We start from the raw sequence: 20,642 nt of genomic DNA, 5'->3' as shown, positions 1-20,642 counted from the left end.
TTTACTTTTTTTTTTTTCTGACATGTTTCTAAAGCTGCTGCATCAGCAGTTTTGTTTTTTTTTTTTTTCTTTTTTTTTTTTTTCTTTCATTCAGTGTCTTCATTGTTGCTCTAAAACTATGCCCTTGGTCATAATTAGGACTTCTCAGAAAAAATAAAAGTATGAACTACCTCATAATTATCAGATTATAAATCATAATTATGTAGAAAATCACATAATAAGCAAAGGTCCAACAGCTCCAACAGTAATGAATGCCCTCCTGACTCTTTAGCTTCTAATTGTCAGGATACTGACAGTAACATCAGTGTTAACATCAGTAGTGGGCTCCAGTTTTCATGCCATCATGCCCTCCAGCAGGGGATTTGTTCATCAGCGCCTTGACACCCGAGTCTTCACTACCTTCAGTGCTCGAAAAAGAGGGAGTTGCCCTGCAGCTTCTCGATGATCAGACCTGAACATTCTGCCACTCTTACAGCTTTTTATCCAGCCATCAGTCACACAGAGTTTATGGGCTTGCACTTAAATTTCCTACTAATGCCATATGATCATTTAAGTATTATCAATCTGTTTATGTTTCTTATTTATGTTAAATTGTTTCAGATCAGGCCCAGGTCCTTTATGATCACATATAAGGGAGGAATATATTCAATTACATTTCAGTTAGACATTTAAGCCGATGAAATACATGATGATAGTTAAAAATTTTAAAAAATCTGTTATTTTCATGCCACCCTCTTCCTCTCATAGTGGTACAGCCTCCTCAGAGTGGACACGCCCAAAGTCCACAGTAATTGGTTGCTTAGGTGACCAAGCCTTCTCTCCTCCGTGCTGATTGGACCGCCACACGGTCGCACGGTCTGGATGCTGCGACGTACGTCAAGGTGACCACAGCAAGACAGAATGGTACCGGAAAACAGGTGAATTGTCTACAAAATAAAAGCAGGAATGAGAGAGTTACCATATGCTCAAAAGCTGATGCATTTTTTCAAAAAATGACAATGCATTAGTCTCTTAAAAAATACAGTAAATAGACTTGTATGGTGTGTAATATCATTCAGATTAAGTGCACTGCATTTACTGAAGCTGACATTGTTTACATAATATAGGAGTATATCTAACTAACTGCTATCAGAACATCAAAACTGGAACAAACTTTTTCTGCTGTTCTGACCAATCTCCATAACATACTTTTTTATTTGCTAATCTATTAATGTAAATGATGATTTTTAAATGTAAAGATCCCTGTTGAGATTTACATAGATCACTATTATAAAAATATATATTATTAGACAATAATCAAACTTTTTTAATACTCTGTTTGTTAAACCTAAAAGACTGATTTAGCATGGGGATAATGGGGTGGGTATCATGGTTAAGATAATTTACAAGATATATACCATAAAAATCTCGATCCATCCATTATCTATACCCTCTTATTCCTAATTAGGGTCACCTGGATCTGCTGGAGCCTATCCCAGCTCTCTTTGGGTGAAAGGCAGGGCTACACCCTGGACAGGTCACTCAAACTCCACACAGAAAGGCCCCTGCTGGGTTTCAAACTAGGAACCTTCTTTCTCTGAGCCAACAGTGCTAACCACCGATCCACCTGCATATACAAAAAGAATATAATACAATAAAATAATAATATAATATTTCAAATATAATAACAATGGGAAACATAAGTGTATATGCTACTGTAACAATGAGATCTGGGGTGGGCCTTCAAAAATTTGACTTTCCTTTTGTCAAGGACCATAATTTGCATTTTATTTTGAAAGCCGAACGGGGAAGTCGTATTTGTTTCGCTTTATTGACTTGACAGTGATGATGCTGCGGTCTGCTGGTCCCGGACCGGCCAGGAAGCCATCCATCTGGTGTGTGTGTGTGTCTGCTTGGGAAGTGCCATCCACGGACTGTGTTGCATTCTGTTCCAGTGAGCAGAGAGCCGAGTGGAGCAGCAGCAGTGGGCCCTTAGAGCAGGTATGTGGCGCTCAGCCTCAGCATTATTCCGAGTAGCTCTGTCTGGAGGGGGGGGATCCTCTGCTGCAGCCTGGAGACTTTGTTTCCCTGCCCTCTGGCTGCACGTCTGAGTGTCTGCTACCCTCCCAGGATGCACACACACATACGCACACACACCCTAAAGTACAGCTACACCACCTCACCTGGCAGGAGGGCGGCGTGGGGCCGTATGATTATACTGGGCCCGTTAGTAAGCAGGTCTGTGGGTGGAGGAGGAAGAGGAGCGACCGGGGAGGACTGGGAGATGGGAAGGCGGTTTCTAAGTCGATGATGGACGCTGTGCACAGCGGATGGAGACCGGTTTCTTTGTGTCAAGTCGCACAAGTGTCCTCATTTCACTGCGTCTGCACCTGACCAGCAAAATCACCGGATTGACCAGGATGCTCATTCTAGTTGTCGCTGATTTACAAATGTGTGTGATTTGCTGTAGGAATTTAATAGATTTTCATCGACGGGTCAAATGTGGACATTAGAAACAGAGAGTATGAGGGCTGGGAGTTTTCTAATTGTATTAAAAAGTGAAATCTAAAACAGGTGATTAGTTTATAAACTAACTGATCCATGGGTTCTCTACTAAAACTAGTATTTAAGCTCATCTGTTAATACAAACCCTCCTCAACTTCCATAGTGTTGCCCAAGCTCTGGGCCCAGTAGTATCATTTGTTGGCCTGTCGCTGCCTCCAGGCTTCTTGGATCAGAGGAAATACTGTTTTGTCTTCTGACTTGCAGCCTGTTAGTCACGGTGCATGTACATTTAAGAATCAGCCTCCCTCCACATTATCAGCCATCAGCTCTGGATGTGTGGAGGAGCCCATGCCTTGCAGTAGAGTTGCCGCACCCTCATACGTACGCATAGTGCACGCACGCAAGGATAGACACACAAACACACACACACACATACACACACATAGCTCCCACACAATACAGTAATGCAAAAGGGAGGAGAGGAGATAGTTTTTTCTGAATAATGAATAGAATGAATGGATCATTGGCTGTAATCACTTCCAGTTTACCCAAGAACTGTTTTGATTTCATAATTTGTCTTACTGATTTTATGTTATTATCACACAGTAGGGAGTAGAGCACAGGAACGTAGACCAACCTTTGTTCATTCAGCTCAGCTAATTTAAAATCACAACATGAAATTGGATTACCTGCAGTGAAAATCCTATCATATATTATTAACAAGACAACAGCTGAAAGAAAGAGAAAATTCTAAAAATTAAATAAAGTGTCTTGTAGCATATCTTGTATTTGAATTATTCCATGTCCAAGTAACACTTTGCTGACCATTGTTTTTTGGGGTCTTGACCCGCTGGTTGAAAAGCACAGGAGTAGAGTAGAGACCTGTGGATGGGAACCTATCTACATTTTTTCATCATTCACATTTTTTAGCTGTTGTGCTTCTTTATTTACACTTAGCTTTGTTATAATTGGCGTTGTGAATAGCTTTATGCAGCTTCAGCCCTTTCAAAATAAAGCTCTCATTGACCCTTGTTGGCCCTATTGTGATTCACAACTGAGCTCAGCTTCTTTCTGTTTACCACTACATCAGTGTCCACTGGGACGTCAGGTCACAGGCGGTGACTGACACAGCCTACAGTCTTGCAGCTGATGTCAGTCACAGTCTGACAGACTTGTCACAGAGCTGCAATACTGGCCCTTCTTTCTCTCCTGTAGTCTTAGTACACACTGTCAGAATGAGGTAAAAACATTTCTTTATTGTAGAAATGTAAATGTTTGTTTCTTGGATTATTGTGTTGCATCATAGGATTGAACAGCTTTAAAAAGTTGTGATCACTGGAACTACCTGTTCTTCTCTCTTGCCTACAGAGCTATAGCCATGTCTTCCAGCTCAGCGATGGTGCGGATCCTGATAAAGGGCGGCAAGGTGGTGAATGACGACTGCACGCAGGAGGCAGACGTCTACATCGAGAACGGCATCATCCAGCAGGTGGGGAAGGAGCTGATGATCCCAGGTGGGGCCAAAGTCATCGACGCCTCAGGCAAACTGGTCCTCCCCGGGGGCATCGACACCAGCGTCCACCTGGAGGAAAATTTCATGAACGCCACCACAGCAGATGACTACTACAGTGGCACCAAGGTATGTCCTGCTGGAAATGGAGGAAAAGAAGAAGATAGAAGGAATTAGACTGAAAGTAGCACAGGTGATATTGTCCTAATTGTAGAACAGAGCAAAAGCAAAATAAGTTTTTTCCTAACTAAGATTAATACACTCAGCTTTGTGTTGTTACCTGTCGAGTGGAGCGCTTCCTGCTTCCTGGATATTCCTCTAATTTTGATACTAAAATCACAAATTAGGTTTATTTTATTTATCGGAAACAAAAAACAACAAAAGTTTTCCACTGATGTTAAATTTAGCCAAAGTGTCTGTTTCTTTTTTTGGGTTTTGGTTCAGCGAGAAAGCTTTCTTCATATTTTGGGATCAAATATGTTATTTTGGGCAGAACTACTGTTTTGCTGTCAGTGTAAAAAACAGAAATAAGAAGAAGCGTAAAGTGCAAAGTAAGTGTGGCTTGTTATGGACATCTTTGACAACGTTCTGATATTTTACAGACAAAATGACTATCTGTTATTTGGTGCCAATAAACTTGGCAGGTTTATGTTAGTTGTTCAGGCAGTGTGAGAGTTGTGCAGGTTCTGTTTTATCTCTGATGATTTGGCACTTTGCTGTTAGCCCTGTAGCTCAGCAGTCCAGCCTAACAGCTGCCAGAAAAACTGGAATGGAGTCCTGAATGCTGATAAGGCTGGGATACCCCCACTGCTTCAGGGCACTGCGGTGACTCATCACTCTGAAACACTTTGAGATGATGGGAGCAGAAAGATGACGGACACTGGCATTGAGTTTTTAAGTGACTGCACAGACTGGTAGATGCTGGTGACAGACACTATTCTCCACTGTTCTCCTTCTTCACCCTCTCTCCTCGCCCCTCCCTGCCTGCTCCGCTGCTGCCACGCTCCAAAATCAGTCCAGAGACAAATGCAGATCAGTATCTGTTTCCATGGATACCAGGGGGCTGCTGCAAAGACTGCCGCAAACCCTTTTCACTCACGCCATTGTGTCTGGAGACAATGGTGCTCAGACCTACACCCCCTTCCCATCTTCCCTCCCACTACTCAGTACTCAGCTCTCTGGGGTCAGCTGACAGATGCTCAGTCAAGCATGCACTTATACACAAAACATACTCTGTTCTCACTTGTTGGGGTTAATTGTTTGGTTTAAACGTATCTATGTTTCTTTTTTGGAAAATAAAGGTAAAAAATGCTGATACTGTAAATGATACAGTTATTTCTTTAAATGATGACACTGTGAGAAGCAGTCAGTCCTGTGCCCCTGAAGGATTTGTACAGTATTTCCCTCAGCAGATGTCTGCAAATAACTATAAAGTTAAGCAGGAAAGGCAATTGAGGCTTTTACTTTGATACTTACAGTTAGGGCTGTGATGATGAGTAAACTGAATCAATATTATTTTGCTTCAGTCACTTAATGCCACAGTTTAATGTTCATTTAAGGTAATTTAAGGTCTGTTTTTTTAATAATAACTGACATTTCCAAAAACAAAAGCCTTTTGTGTGTTAAATGACAAAAACACAACCTACATAACGTGTGTGATTGACTGAGCACTATTGTGTGTGTTTCTTCTAGGCGGCTCTAGCTGGCGGTACAACAATGGTGATTGGGCACGTTCTGCCAGAGAGGAACGAGTCGTTGTTGGAAGCCTACGAGAAGTGCCGCAGCTCAGCAGACTCCAAATCCTGCTGTGACTACGCGCTGCACGTGGGAGTTACTTGGTGGGGACCCAAGGTACCTAAACATCGTGCTTCCCAGTCTGCATGATGCATTTTTCACAATTCACTGGTTTATTTTTAAAGGAAAAGATCCCCAAGTTAAACTGTTTGCAGGTCTAGATTTCCACTTCTGTCCTGCAGGTGCTAGCTGAGATGGAGAAGCTGGTGAGAGAGAAAGGAGTGAATTCCTTTCAGATGTTCATGGCCTATAAAGACACGTTCATGCTGAGAGACAGTGAGCTCTTCCAGGCCCTGCAGCACTGTAAGGATATCGGCGCTGTAGCAAGAGTCCACGCTGAGAACGGGGAACTGGTGGCAGAGGTGAGGGACAATGATTTCACTACCTTCATTTATGTATAGTTTCTAGTACTATACACATATCAAGTGAATATAAGTTAAGTTATTTACCCTTATTGGTCCCACTATGGGGAACTTGCATCACCCACCCAAAGTGCACACACTCGGTGTACACTGTGAACACACACCCGGAGCAGTGGGCAGCCAATGCTGCGGCGCCCGGGGAGCAGTTGGGGGTTTGGTGCCTTGCTCAAGGGTCTCACCTCAGTCGTGGTATTGAACGTGGAGAGAGCGCTGGCTATTCACTCCGCCCCACCAACAATTCCTGCCGGTCCTGAGACGGGGTTACAAGTCCAACTCTATTCATTGGGCCAGGACTGCCCCCTATGAAGTGTTTGTGTTATTGTGTTTTCCTTCTGATTGTGTTGATTTCTATTTTGTGTGTGTGTGTTAAAAAGGTAGACTTGTGTCCAAATGGATGTTTTTTGTTTTACCTTTTTTCAGGGTGCAAAGGAAGCATTGGACCTGGGAATCAGTGGCCCGGAGGGGATTGAAATCAGCAGACCTGAAGAGGTATGATATCTGCTTCCTGTCATGTGACAGAAATTGCAATTGAATACGTCCAAACTACAATAAACTGTACACATTTTTTTTGAAGTTGGAAGCAGAGGCAACCCACAGGGCAATTACCATCGCAAACAGGGTGAGCACGACTTTGTAACGCAAATAAAGAAATATAAAGTGGTCAAAACACAAGATCTTTATTTCTGTATTATATTTTTTTTTGTGTCTTCTGTTAGGCCCACTGTCCGATCTATCTGGTCAATGTGTCCAGTATGTCTGCAGGAGATGTGGTGGCAACAGCCAAGATGCAGGGTGAGGCTTTTTTCCTGTCATATTTGCTGATACAATCACAAAAGTGAATAAGATAAGATTAAGAATTTAATTGATATTTATCCCCATGGGGGATAATAAAGTTTATCTTTTCTTATCTTGGAAAATAACTATAGAACTAAAAACTAACTCCAGATTATAGGGCATTTACTTTCCTGCCAAATTTGTGTCTATTTAAAAAGTAGCTGCTTTCCCAGAGTTCTCAGTTGAGATGAGTCAGGTTTCTTACTTAATCTTTGCCCCTTTTCTCACACTATTCTGACATTTGATCTAGTGCATGTCCATGTTGTACTATTTGGTCACAGGTAAGGTGGTCCATGGGGAAACAACTGTGGCCCACGCTGTCCTGAATGGCATGCAGTACTATCATCAGGACTGGGCCCATGCTGCTGCCCACGTTACTGTGCCTCCTCTCCGCCTGGACCCCAGCACTCCCAATTTCCTAATGAGCCTGCTAGGAAAGTAAGAAACACTATAACATTTCACATTAAATGCACTGTAACATCACTGTTTTCTAATTTCATCCACTCCTGTAATGTCTAACTGTGGCTTTCCATTTTAATGCGTCGCACCTGCAGTGACACCCTGAATGTTGTGGGGTCCGACCACCGTCCTTTCACCATCAAACAGAAAGCCATGGGTAAGGATGATTTCACAAAGATCCCCCATGGGCTCCCAGGCATCCAGGATCGCATGAGTGTCATTTGGGAGAAAGGAGTGGTATGTGTAGCTCTTTAGTTCTGGTCTGGTCGCCAGACGGGAACAAACACAAAAAGGACATCTGTTTTTGTGGGGTGCTTATTGATTTCAACTTTAAAAAAAAACAGAGGCACAATAAACATCCATTACTGCTTTTGGTGCGTCAGTTGATTCAGTTACATTTGTCTGTGATTAAAAGTATATTTTAAGTTATGCCTTTGTTATAATTCACAGATTGGCGGGAAGATGGATGAGAATCGCTTTGTAGCAGTCACAAGCTCAAATGCAGCCAAAATCTACAACCTCTACCCCAGGAAAGGGAGGATCATCCCAGGAGCAGATGCTGATGTGGTGGTCTGGGACCCCGAGGGATCCAAGTATGAAACTCGATCCATCTCTTCATCGACCAGCATGTCTCACTGCAGCTTTCATCCCCTATCTCATAGGCTGATTAGGCCTGGCTTTTTCCAGCTAAACTGGCTTGTCTCTCTCCTTCATCTCTGTCTGCAGGACCATTTCTGTGGATAACCAACTCCAGGGAGGAGATCTAAACCTGTTTGAAGGTCTCCGCTGTCATGGTGTTCCCCTGGTCACCATCAGCCGTGGGCGTCTGGTCTATGAAAATGGCATGTTCACGTGTGCTGAGGGCTCTGGAAAGTTTTGCCCATTGAGGACCTTCCCAGATTACCTCTATAAGAAGATGGTTCAGAGGGAAAAGGTGACAAAAGCAAATTTATTATATTTTAAATTTATTATATATTTAAATTTAGTACCACATGTTCATTAACCTGCTTGTTCATGTGTGTTGTGTATGTGTGATCTCATGTTGGTCCACCAGTGCCAGGCAGTGAAAGCTGTGGAGAGGGAGCCCTACGCAGGTGAAGTTGTTGCTGTGGTCAATTCAGGAAAAAGGGACTTTGGGGCCTCAGATCTGGACACTCCGACACGCCCCTGCACCAGGCACGGGGGCATGAGGGACCTCCACGAGTCCAGCTTCAGTCTGTCTGGTGAGAACCAACAGATTCATACAAGGATCACATAAATGAGGAAAAGTCTGTTTTTGACTGTGTGAGAGCGAGTGTTCATAAACTGAAAACACTGATTACTGGTATAATTTGAAGCTTGTGTTGCTGCATTTTGCCACTGCTGTTCTGGCCTGAAGTCACTTGTTGAAGTCCAGATAACAGTGCACCTTGTTTGGCATCAAATCTACAATATCTTGGCATCTGGGAATTTGTTTTACCTATGAAGATAATAAAGTTTTCTCTCTGTTTCAGTATGAACGTTATTCAGGCACCAGAATATCAGATTTTATGCCAGGAAACAATACATTTGTTCTGCAGACCCACCTACTTGCCAGTAACCATAAATGGTTTGGGTTTAAAATGGAATGAGAAAGATCGGTTTGATTATCTGAAACATGCCGCATTGGCTAAATCTCACTGAAACTGTTGAGGAATTAAACTAAGCCGAACGCTTTACAATACAATAAGAAGCTATGATGATTGATCTGTGTATATATTCTACTCAGAAATACTGGGTTTGTGTTGCAGGTGCCCAGATCGATGACAATATTCCAAAGAGATCCTCAGCCAGGATCCTCGCTCCTCCTGGAGGAAGATCCAGCGGGATTTGGTAACTGATTAGGTGGGAAGTGGAAGAATGAGCCCTGCGGGAAACATATGGCCAAGCAAGATGACTTCTTTTTCTTTCTGAAAGCTTCGAATATGTGTGGGCGGTCATGTTTTAATTTTGAACTCAGCACAGTTACTTAGGATTGTAAAACATTAAACTGTATGTAATAATACTGGAACATAGGTCTTCATTTTTTTTAAGTGATTATAGATCCCGATTTCCAGTCAAATGGTTACCAAATATGACCAGAATATAAAAATGGGCCACCAATAAATTACTTTGGCTATTGGATCACATTAGGGGAAATATCTTAGTATTAGCTTCAGGAATGTGAAGGTGAGTCATGGTTTTTATGATGCGATTGTGTTACCTCACTGTAAATTACAACTTTGCACTTGTATCATGTACTATTTAAATGCCTTTTTACATGATTTAATGTCACAAATGTCTTTTTACTGCGAGCCATGGTGAACAAAACGTAATAAGTTGTTATGAGGGTGTCCACGTGACATTAATATGTCATTTGTTTAATAATGATGCAAGCTAACCTTTTAAATGTGTTTATTTATGTTGTGTGCACATTTCTTTTTAGGCACCTGCATTTGAATTAGTTCCTAAATAAGAATGTCTTTGTTCAGCAGCTCATCACTGTAGGATTAGCATTTCAGATCATATTTACAGCCTTATAGCAGAATAGACTTCGGGTACACTTCTACCAAATGTGCATGAACCCATGCTGTGTGTACGGTTAAAACTACCATAGAAAGCACTAATATTGCTCGTGTTACCCAGCATTCTTTGTGTTTGTGTTCATTTTCCACTGAGAGCAAGAAGTCTCACCCAAACTGCCTTTTTCTCACCTGAGAACACTGACACCCTCAAACACTCCTTCCCATGCTGCTGCTATAGATCATTTCTTTTAGCGCAGGAGCATTTTACAGCTTTGATGCATTCTGGTCTGCAACAGCAGGGTTCAAAACGTTCTGTCTGACACTTCCATTGTAACACACCACTGTGAGGCATAGAGAGGGCGAAGCGATCCCTGTAAGCATTGATGATTGAGTTTAACAGCATCTTGTCAATAAATGCTATTTCTTCAGGGGATTAAATGCTTTGACATACCAGTGAAAGCTGAGTACCATACCTGGAAGGTATGCTTGTTTAGTAACTACGAAAAAGCACTGATACTTTCTCAAGTTCTCTACTACTGTATTTTTATGGTTTGTTTTTAATTATAGAAGTTTTCTTGTGAATAATTGTCTTAGTAAGTGGTTTTGTTGTGTTTTTTGTCAAAACTGCAGAAGGTTTTGATCATGTTTAGACCCTGTTCTGAATTCCATCAGGCTACAGGAAAAGTTCTACATTGTTGTTTGTATTTTTGGACAGACTCTGATCTTTAGATGCTCCAGTTAATGTTGTGTCTTTTCCCTCCCAAGTGGACACTGGTGCTGAACAATGTGTTGTCACATTGAATTACTTTTATGTCTTTTATTTCTTCTTGCAGCTCTTTATCACATGACTTGAGTGCAAATAAACCACAATGAAATCCTGCACCTGACTGCTACATTTATTCAACTACTGTCCTGACATTTCCTTCATGTCAGCACTTCTGTTTTATGCTACGTTATACAGCTACTTCAGTGCATTCACAGGTAAGCCTGAACGCTCCACCTTTTACTCAACCACATTTATTTGACAGTAATAGCTATGAGTTGTTTGTGGTGTATTCACTGACTCCCAATATAGAAAATGAACCAATTGCTGCTGTCAATGCTTTGCAGACTGGTTGTTGGCCAGAACAGTAAAAAACAAAAAGAAAGTGTGTTGTCCCATGGGAAAAACGTCAGAAAGTGCCAGAGATCCACTGTATGTAAAGTTCCACCTTGACCAGCTACAACAAAAAGATGCTGCTTACACATTGATGCATCAGTGTTCATATGTTTCACTTGGGCAGGATCTTAAATAAAGGACCTTCACTTGTTTTGGAGTACTTTGCATTGTTATTGATCTGATTCAGTTTGTCATTAGCAAAAAAAATAATGACCAAGTATTGTGAAACTCTTCTGTTCTGATTTTGTCTGCTGTGTGTGGATTGGACAAAACAAGACATCTGAAAATATCAGAATTGGCTTTGAGAAGTTGTAATCTTTCATTATTTTCTGATATTTGTTATCAGACAGTTTCTTATTAATGAAGAAATTAGATGAAGAATCGTGAAATGCATGCAGCCCTACATGTTGCATTGACAGCGTTAATTAGAGGAAGGATCTGAGTGCTGCATTTCTCATCCAGAGACAGATAAAACATTAACACAAGTCTTTTTGTGCAGCCTGACTTCACAAAAACCTTAGTCACTAGCAGGCCTAAAATCCACCCAGACGCATCATGTGTCTCTTAGCTGGAACAGGCCGAAGTCCTATTTATAATGAACCTTTAACAGCATGGAGTCGGGCGCATGCGCCGTAGGAGCTGGATTGTTGCAGCCCCAGACAGGGCGGCCCGTTTCCAAGCGCTGCACCGCGCAGGGTCTGACAACGACGCCAGCAACGGGCATTGACATACGGAATAGTGCCAGCGTGAAAACAACACAGACAGTCCTGAATACAGTGAGTATAGACGCACGAAGATCCGCTCTGTCCTGTTCCTTGCTTCTTTTTGTGCGTGTGAACGTGTTTGCGGGGGAGCTGGCTTTTATTCCCATGTAGTGGGATGTTTCCCGTGCGCCGCCTGTGCTGAGGTATTCAGGGAGGCCTGTAGAGGGGGCCGCTAGGAGAGCACAAGCATAAGCAGCGTTGCGGGTTTTTGTGACCAAACGCACCCAGCAAACGGACACACACATTATTATCGGCTCGGGCCGGTGGGTCAGACCTCCGCCCATTTGTTCTCGCTCGTCTTCAGCGGTTTGCACTCGGGTTTTTGCTGCAGTCATTACCGGAGCTTTCTCAAAGGCCCGGTAGATTTTTAGAGAAGAGATTGACTTTCCTGTCGTGCGCCGCTCTCGTCACAATAATCCCTATGTATTAGTAATTACACCCACCGTGAGCTCTGCGCCTCTTCATGCAGCACCGCCTGCCTGCTTTTGTGCCATAAATGGTTTTCCAGTCGGTCATTGGGTTGTAGGTTAGAATCACAGAATTGTAGGGTATAGGCAAACCCCATGGGAGAGTGCTGGTGTAATGCGCGCTGCTGAGGGTTTATTATTAGTGGTTACCATTAGAAATCACCGTCGTGCAGATTTGAAGAATGATTCAGTTGTTGAATTGAGAGACATTGTGTCATTTCTGTGTGTCTGACAACTGCACACACTGCGTGTGCCCTGAAAACCACATTTTGAAGTCTCTGTGTTGCCTGGGTTAATGTGCAGTTTTACTGCAGGGACTGTCAAGGTGTTACAGGCCCTTCTTTGACATGGCACCGCTGGAAGGCATTAGCAAGCAAGCAAAGTGAGCACAGAGGAGGCTGGAGCTGCCAGATGTGGAAAGCTGCTCACAAGCATCAGGATGTTTCTGTTTAATCTATGGAGGATTATGCTCACAACACATGGAGATTTACACTGAAACTGTACTCATGCTTCTCAGGCAGTGTTAGTGATTTCTGTGGGCTTTACAGGTCCACAACAGTTTCTGACCCAGCCCAAGATCTCTAATCTGAGAAGGATCAGAAAAACTAACTCATAAAACCTTAGGACACCAGGAAAAAAACTTGTTGAGCCATTATGAAGACTAAATGATTAATTGAGAGCATACTTGATAGATTAATCAATAACGAAAAAAACTATTATTGGCAGGTCTGAATAGATTCAATATAGGTTCTGCATTTTTCTTTTTAGGTCCAGGATGTGGAGGCCATCAGGGTGGGCAGCTTGGTTTCATGGGTGGGCGGGGTGGTTGGAAAGATAGAGGAGGATGGAGACCAAGCTGTCACACTTCACCCAGCCCAAGCTGATCATATGATAACAGCAAACAGTGTTTTTTTCATTTACGTACAATGGCCAGTCACCAACAGAGGAGTCGTTCAGTTTGAAATACTTATGATATTCCCTGGGGTCGACTCTGACCTCTCACCTTCCCACCAACTTCCACTGATGTGTCCTTTTTTTTTTTTTTCAAAAAGAAATTCAACAGTGATCTGCAATTATCTGATAATAATCTAAGTTCCAGTTTATTAAATAAAAAATCACAAATGATTGTGTTGTCCTTGACTACATTATTGAAACTCTCAGTGTAGGTTGGAAAAAGTATTTGCACCAGGGAGTACCTGCCTGACGTTACTGCACCACTTGTTAGATCCAAGCACTGTGAAAGTTAATGGCTTTGTTCGACAGAGATACATTAATTACACTGGTGTGTGTTTACATCTTCAAGACGTTGTGTTTGACTACACTTGTGACTTAGATGAAGATCACATATTTCTGGACCAGTAAAGCAGAAAACCAGGAAATACTGATGGCTTGACGTGCTTCTTCTTTCCGCTACATTTCTGTGTGTGTGTTGTTTGTTTTAGGTAGGGGATGGCAGTGAATGTGTACGCCACATCTGTGTCCATTGACAACCTCAGCCGACATGACATGCTGGCATGGGTCAACGATTCTTTGCATCTCACCTACACCAAGATTGAGCAGCTCTGTTCAGGTAAAGCTAAAGTCTTACTTCAGTCCTGCTTGATAAATAATTCTTACCTGTCCAAACAAGGCCAGAGAACTAATTTCTGTGTCGTTGTGTTTTCCAGGAGCGGCATATTGCCAGTTCATGGACATGTTGTTTCCAGGTTGCATTCTTCTGAAGAAAGTCAAATTTCAAGCCAAGCTGGAGCATGAATTTATACACAACTTCAAAGTTCTTCAGGCAGCTTTTAAAAGGATGAGCGTCGACAAAGTCAGTATGCTTTTATTAATGCGTCATGTGTTTGATTCAGTACATTTGATTATACCTCGTACTTCACCTGTTGATACGACAGCAGCATGGGTCTATTCAAGCATCCTGTTTCCATTCTCTAGATAATTCCTGTAGAAAAACTTGTAAAAGGAAAGTTCCAGGACAACTTTGAATTCGTGCAGTGGTTCAAAAAGTTCTTTGACGCCAACTATGACGGGAAGGAGTATGACCCTTTACTAGCCAGACAGGGCCAGGATGTGGCCCCTGCCCCCAACCCAGGTGATCACTTTATCCACAAACCAAAGAGAAACACAGGTAAACCAAACAGTTTTGCCTTTGCTGCACGGCCTTGCTGAGCTTGGTATGGCTCAAAAGCGCTCCCTGCAAGCAAGTGGTGTGAGCAGCACGATTTACAGAATGACTGCTGTCTTCTTAGATCCATCTCACTGCACAGAAATCACGAGCCACATGACACTGTGTAGGTATGACTGAGTCACTGGTGGGATATTCTCATTATGTAACTCCAAATGTAACATGCTTTGTCAATTCTAATTAAACATGATTAGCAAGGCCAGACGATCTACAGAGATACTAAACACAACCACTTTGTTTTCTCAGTGTCCTGCATTGTGTAGCTGATTTACCATTTTTGCTGCTAAATCTCTTTGAAAGCTGAAGTGATAAAAAGTGTCTCATTTTACTAACAAGAGTAATGTCAGCCTGACCAGCCTTGCTCTGTCTCTGTGAAAGCTTTTTGCTTGAAAATCATGGCAAACAATCTAATTTGACTTGTACTGTGCCATAAGCCTGCTTTGTGACTTTGTCACTGGCAAGCTGTGTGGTTGTAAATGGGCAAAATGACTGCATTTGTTTTATGTTATTTTTTTCTTTCAAAACTGTCATAACGTGTGTTGGCATGTTTTGTCTTTAACCGATATGTAACACCTCTGCTGAAGCACTTATAGAGGTTTGGCGGGTTTTGTTTGAAGATCTTTACTCATAAGACTGTGACTTTTAAACATTTGGGAAGTTTTGAGTTATAATTTGGCCTTTTACATCTTACAGTTTAAATTCATATCAGTTCCGGTGGGTTAGGGTCAGCTCTCTATAATGTGCTGTATCCATTGCCACAGTTGCTACAAAGCCAAAATAAATGCAGTAAATGTTTCTAATTCAAAAACTCAACATCTGTCACCATCTCTGATCAATCCAGGACCACAGAGGACATCTCCAACAGTTCCCAAAAACATGCCAACACCACAGAGGGTCCAACACAACACTCCGGCCATGAGGAAGAATCCAACTTTATCCAGAAACGGAGGCAGTGACGCTGAGATCATGGAGCTAAATCAACAGGTAGAGCTAAGTTTTAGCTCCTTTCTTTTGACTGTTTTGTATTGTGTCGATTGTATTGTGTCCATAGATTCACACCCATTGAAAGCAGCTCATATACTGTGTTTTAGGCCTGTTAACAGCAGGAAAAGCACATGTGTAATTAAACTCATGGTTGTGGGTTTCCTTGACTACCCAATTCAAAATAGTTTCTGGACACTACAGACATAAATATATGTTTGTCTTTCCTTCCTAAGTTGATGGAGTTAAAGTTGACTGTAGACGGACTAGAGAAGGAGAGAGACTTCTACTTCAGCAAACTACGGGACATTGAGCTGATCTGCCAGGAACATGAGAGTGAAAACAACCCTATCCTCAGCAAGATAATCGACATTCTCTACGCAACAGAGGTATGTGTGCACTGCCAGCAACAACCCCAGACTGCAGTGCTCTACTGCAATTACCATATTCTTCTCTCAGAGTAAATTGCTATGGAGAGTCTAAGTGAAAGCTTCGTCCAGCCATGGAGCATAACCATGTTTACCAGTATGTTAGGTAGCTGTAAAAGACAAATGAGGATATAGTCTAATCTTTTATACAGCAGACATCACAGCTAAGAGGTAACATTATATGAGAGTGTCTGTGGTTATTATGGATCTGGATAGAAGTCATTTATACAGAGTCAGTATTGATGCACTAATACATTTTCATTAGACCTGTAATTTGTATGTATGTTATGAATTGCTATTTAGTTTTGTTATATTGAAGAGGTTACAACATCTGTACATTTTTGTTTGTATGAAGAACATAAACAACAAAAACATGCTTCATGTTTCAGAAAGTCCAATGAAAGAAATGAGTAACTGCAATGAGTTAGAATAGCTAGAGGAACAGGGGCTAGCATGCATGTGACATCATGACTGTCTCAGGTAAACTTTAAGGTCAACAGAAAATAAAGCACAAACCCAGAATATCTTTATTCTTTTGTGCATCTCAGGAAGGTTTTGCGCCTCCGGATGACGATGACCTCGATGAACAAGCCCATCTGGACCAGGATGAATACTGAACTCGTCATCCCTTCTCCAACATCTCCATCCTCCCTTTCCTTTTCTTTTTGTCCTGATTTGTTTTCTACTCTCTGCCTGCTCTCTATGAATACCTACCATTATCCCTGCACTCTGTCTGTCTTTTCATTTCTTTCTCATATGTATATCTGTTTGTAATCTGCCCCCAGCCCACCCTCTGGTCATTTGCATACTATACACAACTACTGTTCATCATCACCTGCTGCTCCTCCTGGCCTCCACTTACACAGTCGAAATAACAGTAAAGTACAATATATTCATTTTTTTCAGCATGAGCAGCACAGAAATCAAGCCAAGCCTGGCATGGAGGTTGTTATGACTAACAGTGATTAAGTCTGTAAATATTACTGACTCTTCTGAGAGAACAATGTCTTTGGTTATCACTAAGTTATTTATTTGCCTTTGGCGCACTGTTAATATTACTGTTAGAGCACAGAACAACACTGCTCCAATGTGCCATCAAGACACTCACAGAGCTACTAATACTGTAACAAAAGTGGCTTTCTAATGACATTTTCTTATTTATTTAACTTATATTTCACTTAGGTTCATTTTCTGTAGCAAAGTTGGTGCAAAACCTACTGTATATGAACTGAGAGCTGAAGGCCCTGTGTTTTATTTTAAGATCTGTGCTGGAGAGCATTAGGTGTCAGCCAGCAGGTTGGTTTCTGTTATGATGGGTTCATGGCATGTAGAAACTGAAGGAAAGACTTTGGTGTAATGACTCAAAGCATATAATCAGTGCTCTGCGATTATTCATTATTGATCAGAAACATATCTGAGCATGAGAATGTTACACATTGACTGTGAATGAGTGATATTTTTTAAACGTATTTTGTGTGGAGATTTTGTCTGATGTTGCACGATTCTGGTTAATTGCCGTTGTATCTTTTAGGCCAACATGCAGTAGCCTTTAAGTTTGAATTTTAGAGGTGGCGAGCCACCTGCAGACTGACAACATGGTTATAAATTGTAGCAGTTCTAATGTTTTATTCTAAAATATAGTGGAGCCTGAAACAATTAATACAGAAACATTTTCACATGACAGTTTTTGTCATGTTTGTACTGCTAATCACACTGTCACACTTTTGGTTTGCTGTAAAGAGTTGCCCTGTGAGTATGAGTTAGGAAGAACGTCAGTATTAAGAGACCTGTGACCAGTTGACTGGTCATCATTAGCATCCAGTTAAGACAAGGAAGTCTTCTTGTCCTGCCCCAAACTGGCTGTCATCTGCTCTGGAACTTGCATTCATCGACCATGTAAACATCTACAGAACACTCATCTTCTGAGTTTTGAATAAATAAACAGTTGTGAAATAAATGTCTTGTGTTATTGTGTTTTATTTTGGAAATCAATGGACTTGTAATGAAAATGTCTTTTTTGAACAGAAAAACTTTCAGAGGTTCAACTTTTAATAAAGTTAATCCTACAGTATTGAAGACTAATTCACCCTTTTCCTCATACAAAAGTCCAGCCAGTATCTTTAATTCAACAAAAGAGGATGGTTTTTTGGAGGCCTAGTACCTCTTTGGTAATACATGTCACAGTGTTAATGCAGTGGCAGGAATATAGTTCCTATCAGGTTTGTTGCATAAAATGTATGCATGCGCGCAGGCATGTGTTGCCTAAAGTACGTGCACGCGCACTGGGGCCACGAAGAGTAAGAAAATCATTAGCTTGTCTTACCAAAACATTACAAACTATTCTCTCTGTCGTCATTCAGAAATATCCAGAAGTAACACAGGCATTAAACTCAAATGCAACTCTGAGCCAGCAGGGGATGCTGCAGCCCCTTCAGCACCCCAGTCCCTGTGCCATGTTTTAATGCTGCTGCTGCTGCTGCTGAGTGACGAGTTCAGGTCTTTCCATTTTAGGTGTAATATTGTAACTTTACCTAAAAATGGTAGTTCCATAGATCTTTTTCAAGAAACTATTATAACTACTATGAGAAAATATCACAAATTCACACAACCGTGACATCGAGTCAATTTACGTCATTTATTTGACAATTTTACTGTATTTGTATATATGTTTATATGGGTGGGGGATTAGCTCAAATGGTAGAGCGCTCGCTTAGCATGCGAGAGGTAGCGGGATCGATGCCCGCATCCTCCAGATACTTTTCGTTTTTTCTTCTGTTGAAAATTGACCTTTTCATGTGTTTGTGTAAACACTTCGGTCGTTCATCTACATCCCCAATCAACTTACTGGCCGTGGGATCGAGGAAAGTGAAGAGTACTGTGACGTTTATACCGTCAATGGTGATGATCCAGTGCAGAGTTATCAAACTCCAGCAGTGTATTCAAGCTAATCAATTTAATCAATCATTTTACTGACTGATTTTTTGTTCTGTAGACTATATTACCATTCAGTCCTTTCTACCAGCACTAGTACCTCCAAGAATCCTGTGAAACCAGTAAAATGCAGTTGTCTTCTTACTCAAAACTGAGGAAACTAATATATTTTTTACTATATATACTTGTATCAGACTTTATTTAATTCTTGTGGATAATATTTTAAAGGTTGTCAACCATCCATTTCGGTACCTGTAAAACCCAGTAACACAGTATAACCAAATAAATGGGATTTTCTTATTGCCAGTGATTACAGTTTATTCTGACGCTAAAATAGGATTTTAAATAATGTTTAAAGTTTTATTTTTATTTATTTCCACATCATATAACTTCTTTCTGTGGACATAATATTTTCTTTTTATTTCTTGAAAAAATATTTTTAACAAACGCAAAAAGACCAGTGAGCCAATCATCGACAAGGAGCCGGTGAAGTGGGCGTGGCCGTCAATCACGGCCATTTCGAGTCTGATCGCCACCTGAGGCCACAGATAAAGTGTAATGTGATAATAAACACGTTGGTTTGGCGCCAGGAACTGAGGGAACAGGTGCGGAAGCAGAAACAAAGCGAGGGAAATTTACTGAGAAACTGATATTTGACAAATTCACCTGAACATAGCTCTTAAAGAAAAGTTAGTTTGTTGTGATAGTCACCGTCTTCAACATGGACACTCTTCCAGAGTATTTTTTCCCCTTAATCTGCTTTGACAAATGTTCTATGTGTTTGTACCATTGACGGTATGTAGAAGTTTAGAAGTCCAGGCTTTTTAAGACCCAAGAACCTGGTCTCTAACACACACATGTTCTTTAAAACCAACATACATGGCTGTGCTCTTCTGTGATGTCCTGCAGGGGGAGGTGCTAGGTTGCCACCTTCTGATCAGCATCTTCTGGAACTGGATTACAAGTACTGAAGAGTCTGATATCTTTGTCTTGGTTTCTAAAGGGTAAGAAGTCTGGTTACTGTTTTCTGAACTAGTTTACCAGGTTCACATAAACAGTCATAAAAAGTTTTCTTTGCTACAGAATAAAATCATTGCCAAGTCTTGATGTTGGTTGATTTGCCTGGTTCATTTTTCCATCAGTAAATGGTGGAGGTACCAGGGTAATGATGGACTCATCAGACTAATTGTGATTCTGTAAGGCAAGTGTTCAAGCTATGTTGTAAGAGCAGTTGTGCTGTTGATCATCACCACCCAAATTTTGATGAAATATAATGTTGGTTGTACTTCTGGGTTGTCTGTCTGCCAAGGTTCACTCCCAGGGGGAAACTCGAGGCCTGGTGAGGCCAAACTTTGCGTTTCATATCCTTTAACGTTTCCGGTCTGTGGGGAGGCCTCCCAACAGGGGAATTTATCCCACCCCTGTAGAGCGTTACATCACTGACGCAGGGATAAGTCGGGCGGTTTCATACGTACATGTTGGTCGGTCGACGTGGCACCAGCCAGGACTGGGTTTCTGTTGCTGGGAGGAAGTGAGCCTGGCAGACACGGATGATTCAGACTGTACAGAAGCTGCTGGACACTCAGTTTGGGTGCGTTTGTTTAATTTCCCATCCAGTGGTGGTGACGGCAGCAGTGACTATGAAGAACTGATTAGTGTCTAATGTACAGGTTGACACCATGTTGAAATATTAGTGTGAAAT

General features: G+C 41.6%; 2 protein-coding genes and 1 non-coding gene across 5 annotated transcripts; all 3 read left to right on the top strand.

Moving 5' to 3' along the window:
• Positions 1-1,806: 1,806 nt before the first annotated feature.
• Positions 1,807-10,859, top strand: dpysl5a (dihydropyrimidinase like 5a). Of its 2 annotated transcripts, none has more exons than XM_026301041.1 (13): positions 1,807-1,980; positions 3,853-4,123; positions 5,687-5,845; positions 5,971-6,150; positions 6,631-6,699; positions 6,785-6,829; positions 6,927-7,002; positions 7,326-7,482; positions 7,599-7,740; positions 7,954-8,096; positions 8,230-8,437; positions 8,558-8,726; positions 9,273-10,859. In XM_026301041.1, exons 2-13 carry the CDS (start codon positions 3,863-3,865, stop codon positions 9,356-9,358), a joined length of 1,695 nt encoding a protein of 564 aa, XP_026156826.1. In that variant the 5' UTR covers positions 1,807-1,980; positions 3,853-3,862; the 3' UTR covers positions 9,359-10,859. The 2 variants fall into 2 exon arrangements, with proteins under 2 accessions (XP_026156826.1, XP_026156817.1); XM_026301032.1 differs by lacking the exon at positions 1,807-1,980 and adding an exon at positions 3,538-3,724.
• A 968-nt stretch (positions 10,860-11,827) lies between these two features.
• mapre3a (microtubule-associated protein, RP/EB family, member 3a) lies at positions 11,828-17,966 on the top strand. 2 transcript variants are annotated; one of them, XM_026310550.1, is made up of 7 exons: positions 11,828-11,960; positions 13,858-13,985; positions 14,083-14,228; positions 14,351-14,507; positions 15,442-15,584; positions 15,818-15,970; positions 16,558-17,966. In XM_026310550.1, exons 2-7 carry the CDS (start codon positions 13,865-13,867, stop codon positions 16,624-16,626), a joined length of 789 nt encoding a protein of 262 aa, XP_026166335.1. In that variant the 5' UTR covers positions 11,828-11,960; positions 13,858-13,864; the 3' UTR covers positions 16,627-17,966. The 2 variants fall into 2 exon arrangements, with proteins under 2 accessions (XP_026166335.1, XP_026166326.1); XM_026310541.1 differs by having other exon boundaries at positions 14,351-14,543.
• Positions 17,967-18,688: 722 nt separating this feature from the next.
• trnaa-agc (transfer RNA alanine (anticodon AGC)) lies at positions 18,689-18,761 on the top strand. Its single transcript has one exon. It is a non-coding gene; the product is annotated as a tRNA-Ala (tRNA).
• Positions 18,762-20,642: the final 1,881 nt, after the last annotated feature.

This window comes from Mastacembelus armatus, chromosome 22 (genome assembly GCF_900324485.2).
Source record: "Mastacembelus armatus chromosome 22, fMasArm1.2, whole genome shotgun sequence".
NCBI lineage: Eukaryota > Metazoa > Chordata > Actinopteri > Synbranchiformes > Mastacembelidae > Mastacembelus > Mastacembelus armatus.
The sequence above is the reverse complement of the archived record's forward strand: the minus strand, read 5'-3'. Positions and strand labels throughout refer to the sequence as shown.

Excerpts from the sequence above, each read along its gene's own strand:
- dpysl5a (XM_026301032.1), top strand. Across the intron at positions 7,003-7,325 it reads GGCAACAGCCAAGATGCAGG|GTAAGGTGGTCCATGGGGAA; the intron begins GTGAGGCTTTTT and ends ATTTGGTCACAG. Across the intron at positions 8,097-8,229 it reads TGGGACCCCGAGGGATCCAA|GACCATTTCTGTGGATAACC; the intron begins GTATGAAACTCG and ends CTCTGTCTGCAG.
- mapre3a (XM_026310541.1), top strand. The coding sequence starts at position 13,865 with ATGGCAGTGAATGTGTACGCCACATCTGTGTCCATTGACAACCTCAGC. Across the intron at positions 13,986-14,082 it reads GATTGAGCAGCTCTGTTCAG|GAGCGGCATATTGCCAGTTC; the intron begins GTAAAGCTAAAG and ends TGTGTTTTCCAG. Across the intron at positions 15,585-15,817 it reads TCATGGAGCTAAATCAACAG|TTGATGGAGTTAAAGTTGAC; the intron begins GTAGAGCTAAGT and ends TTCCTTCCTAAG.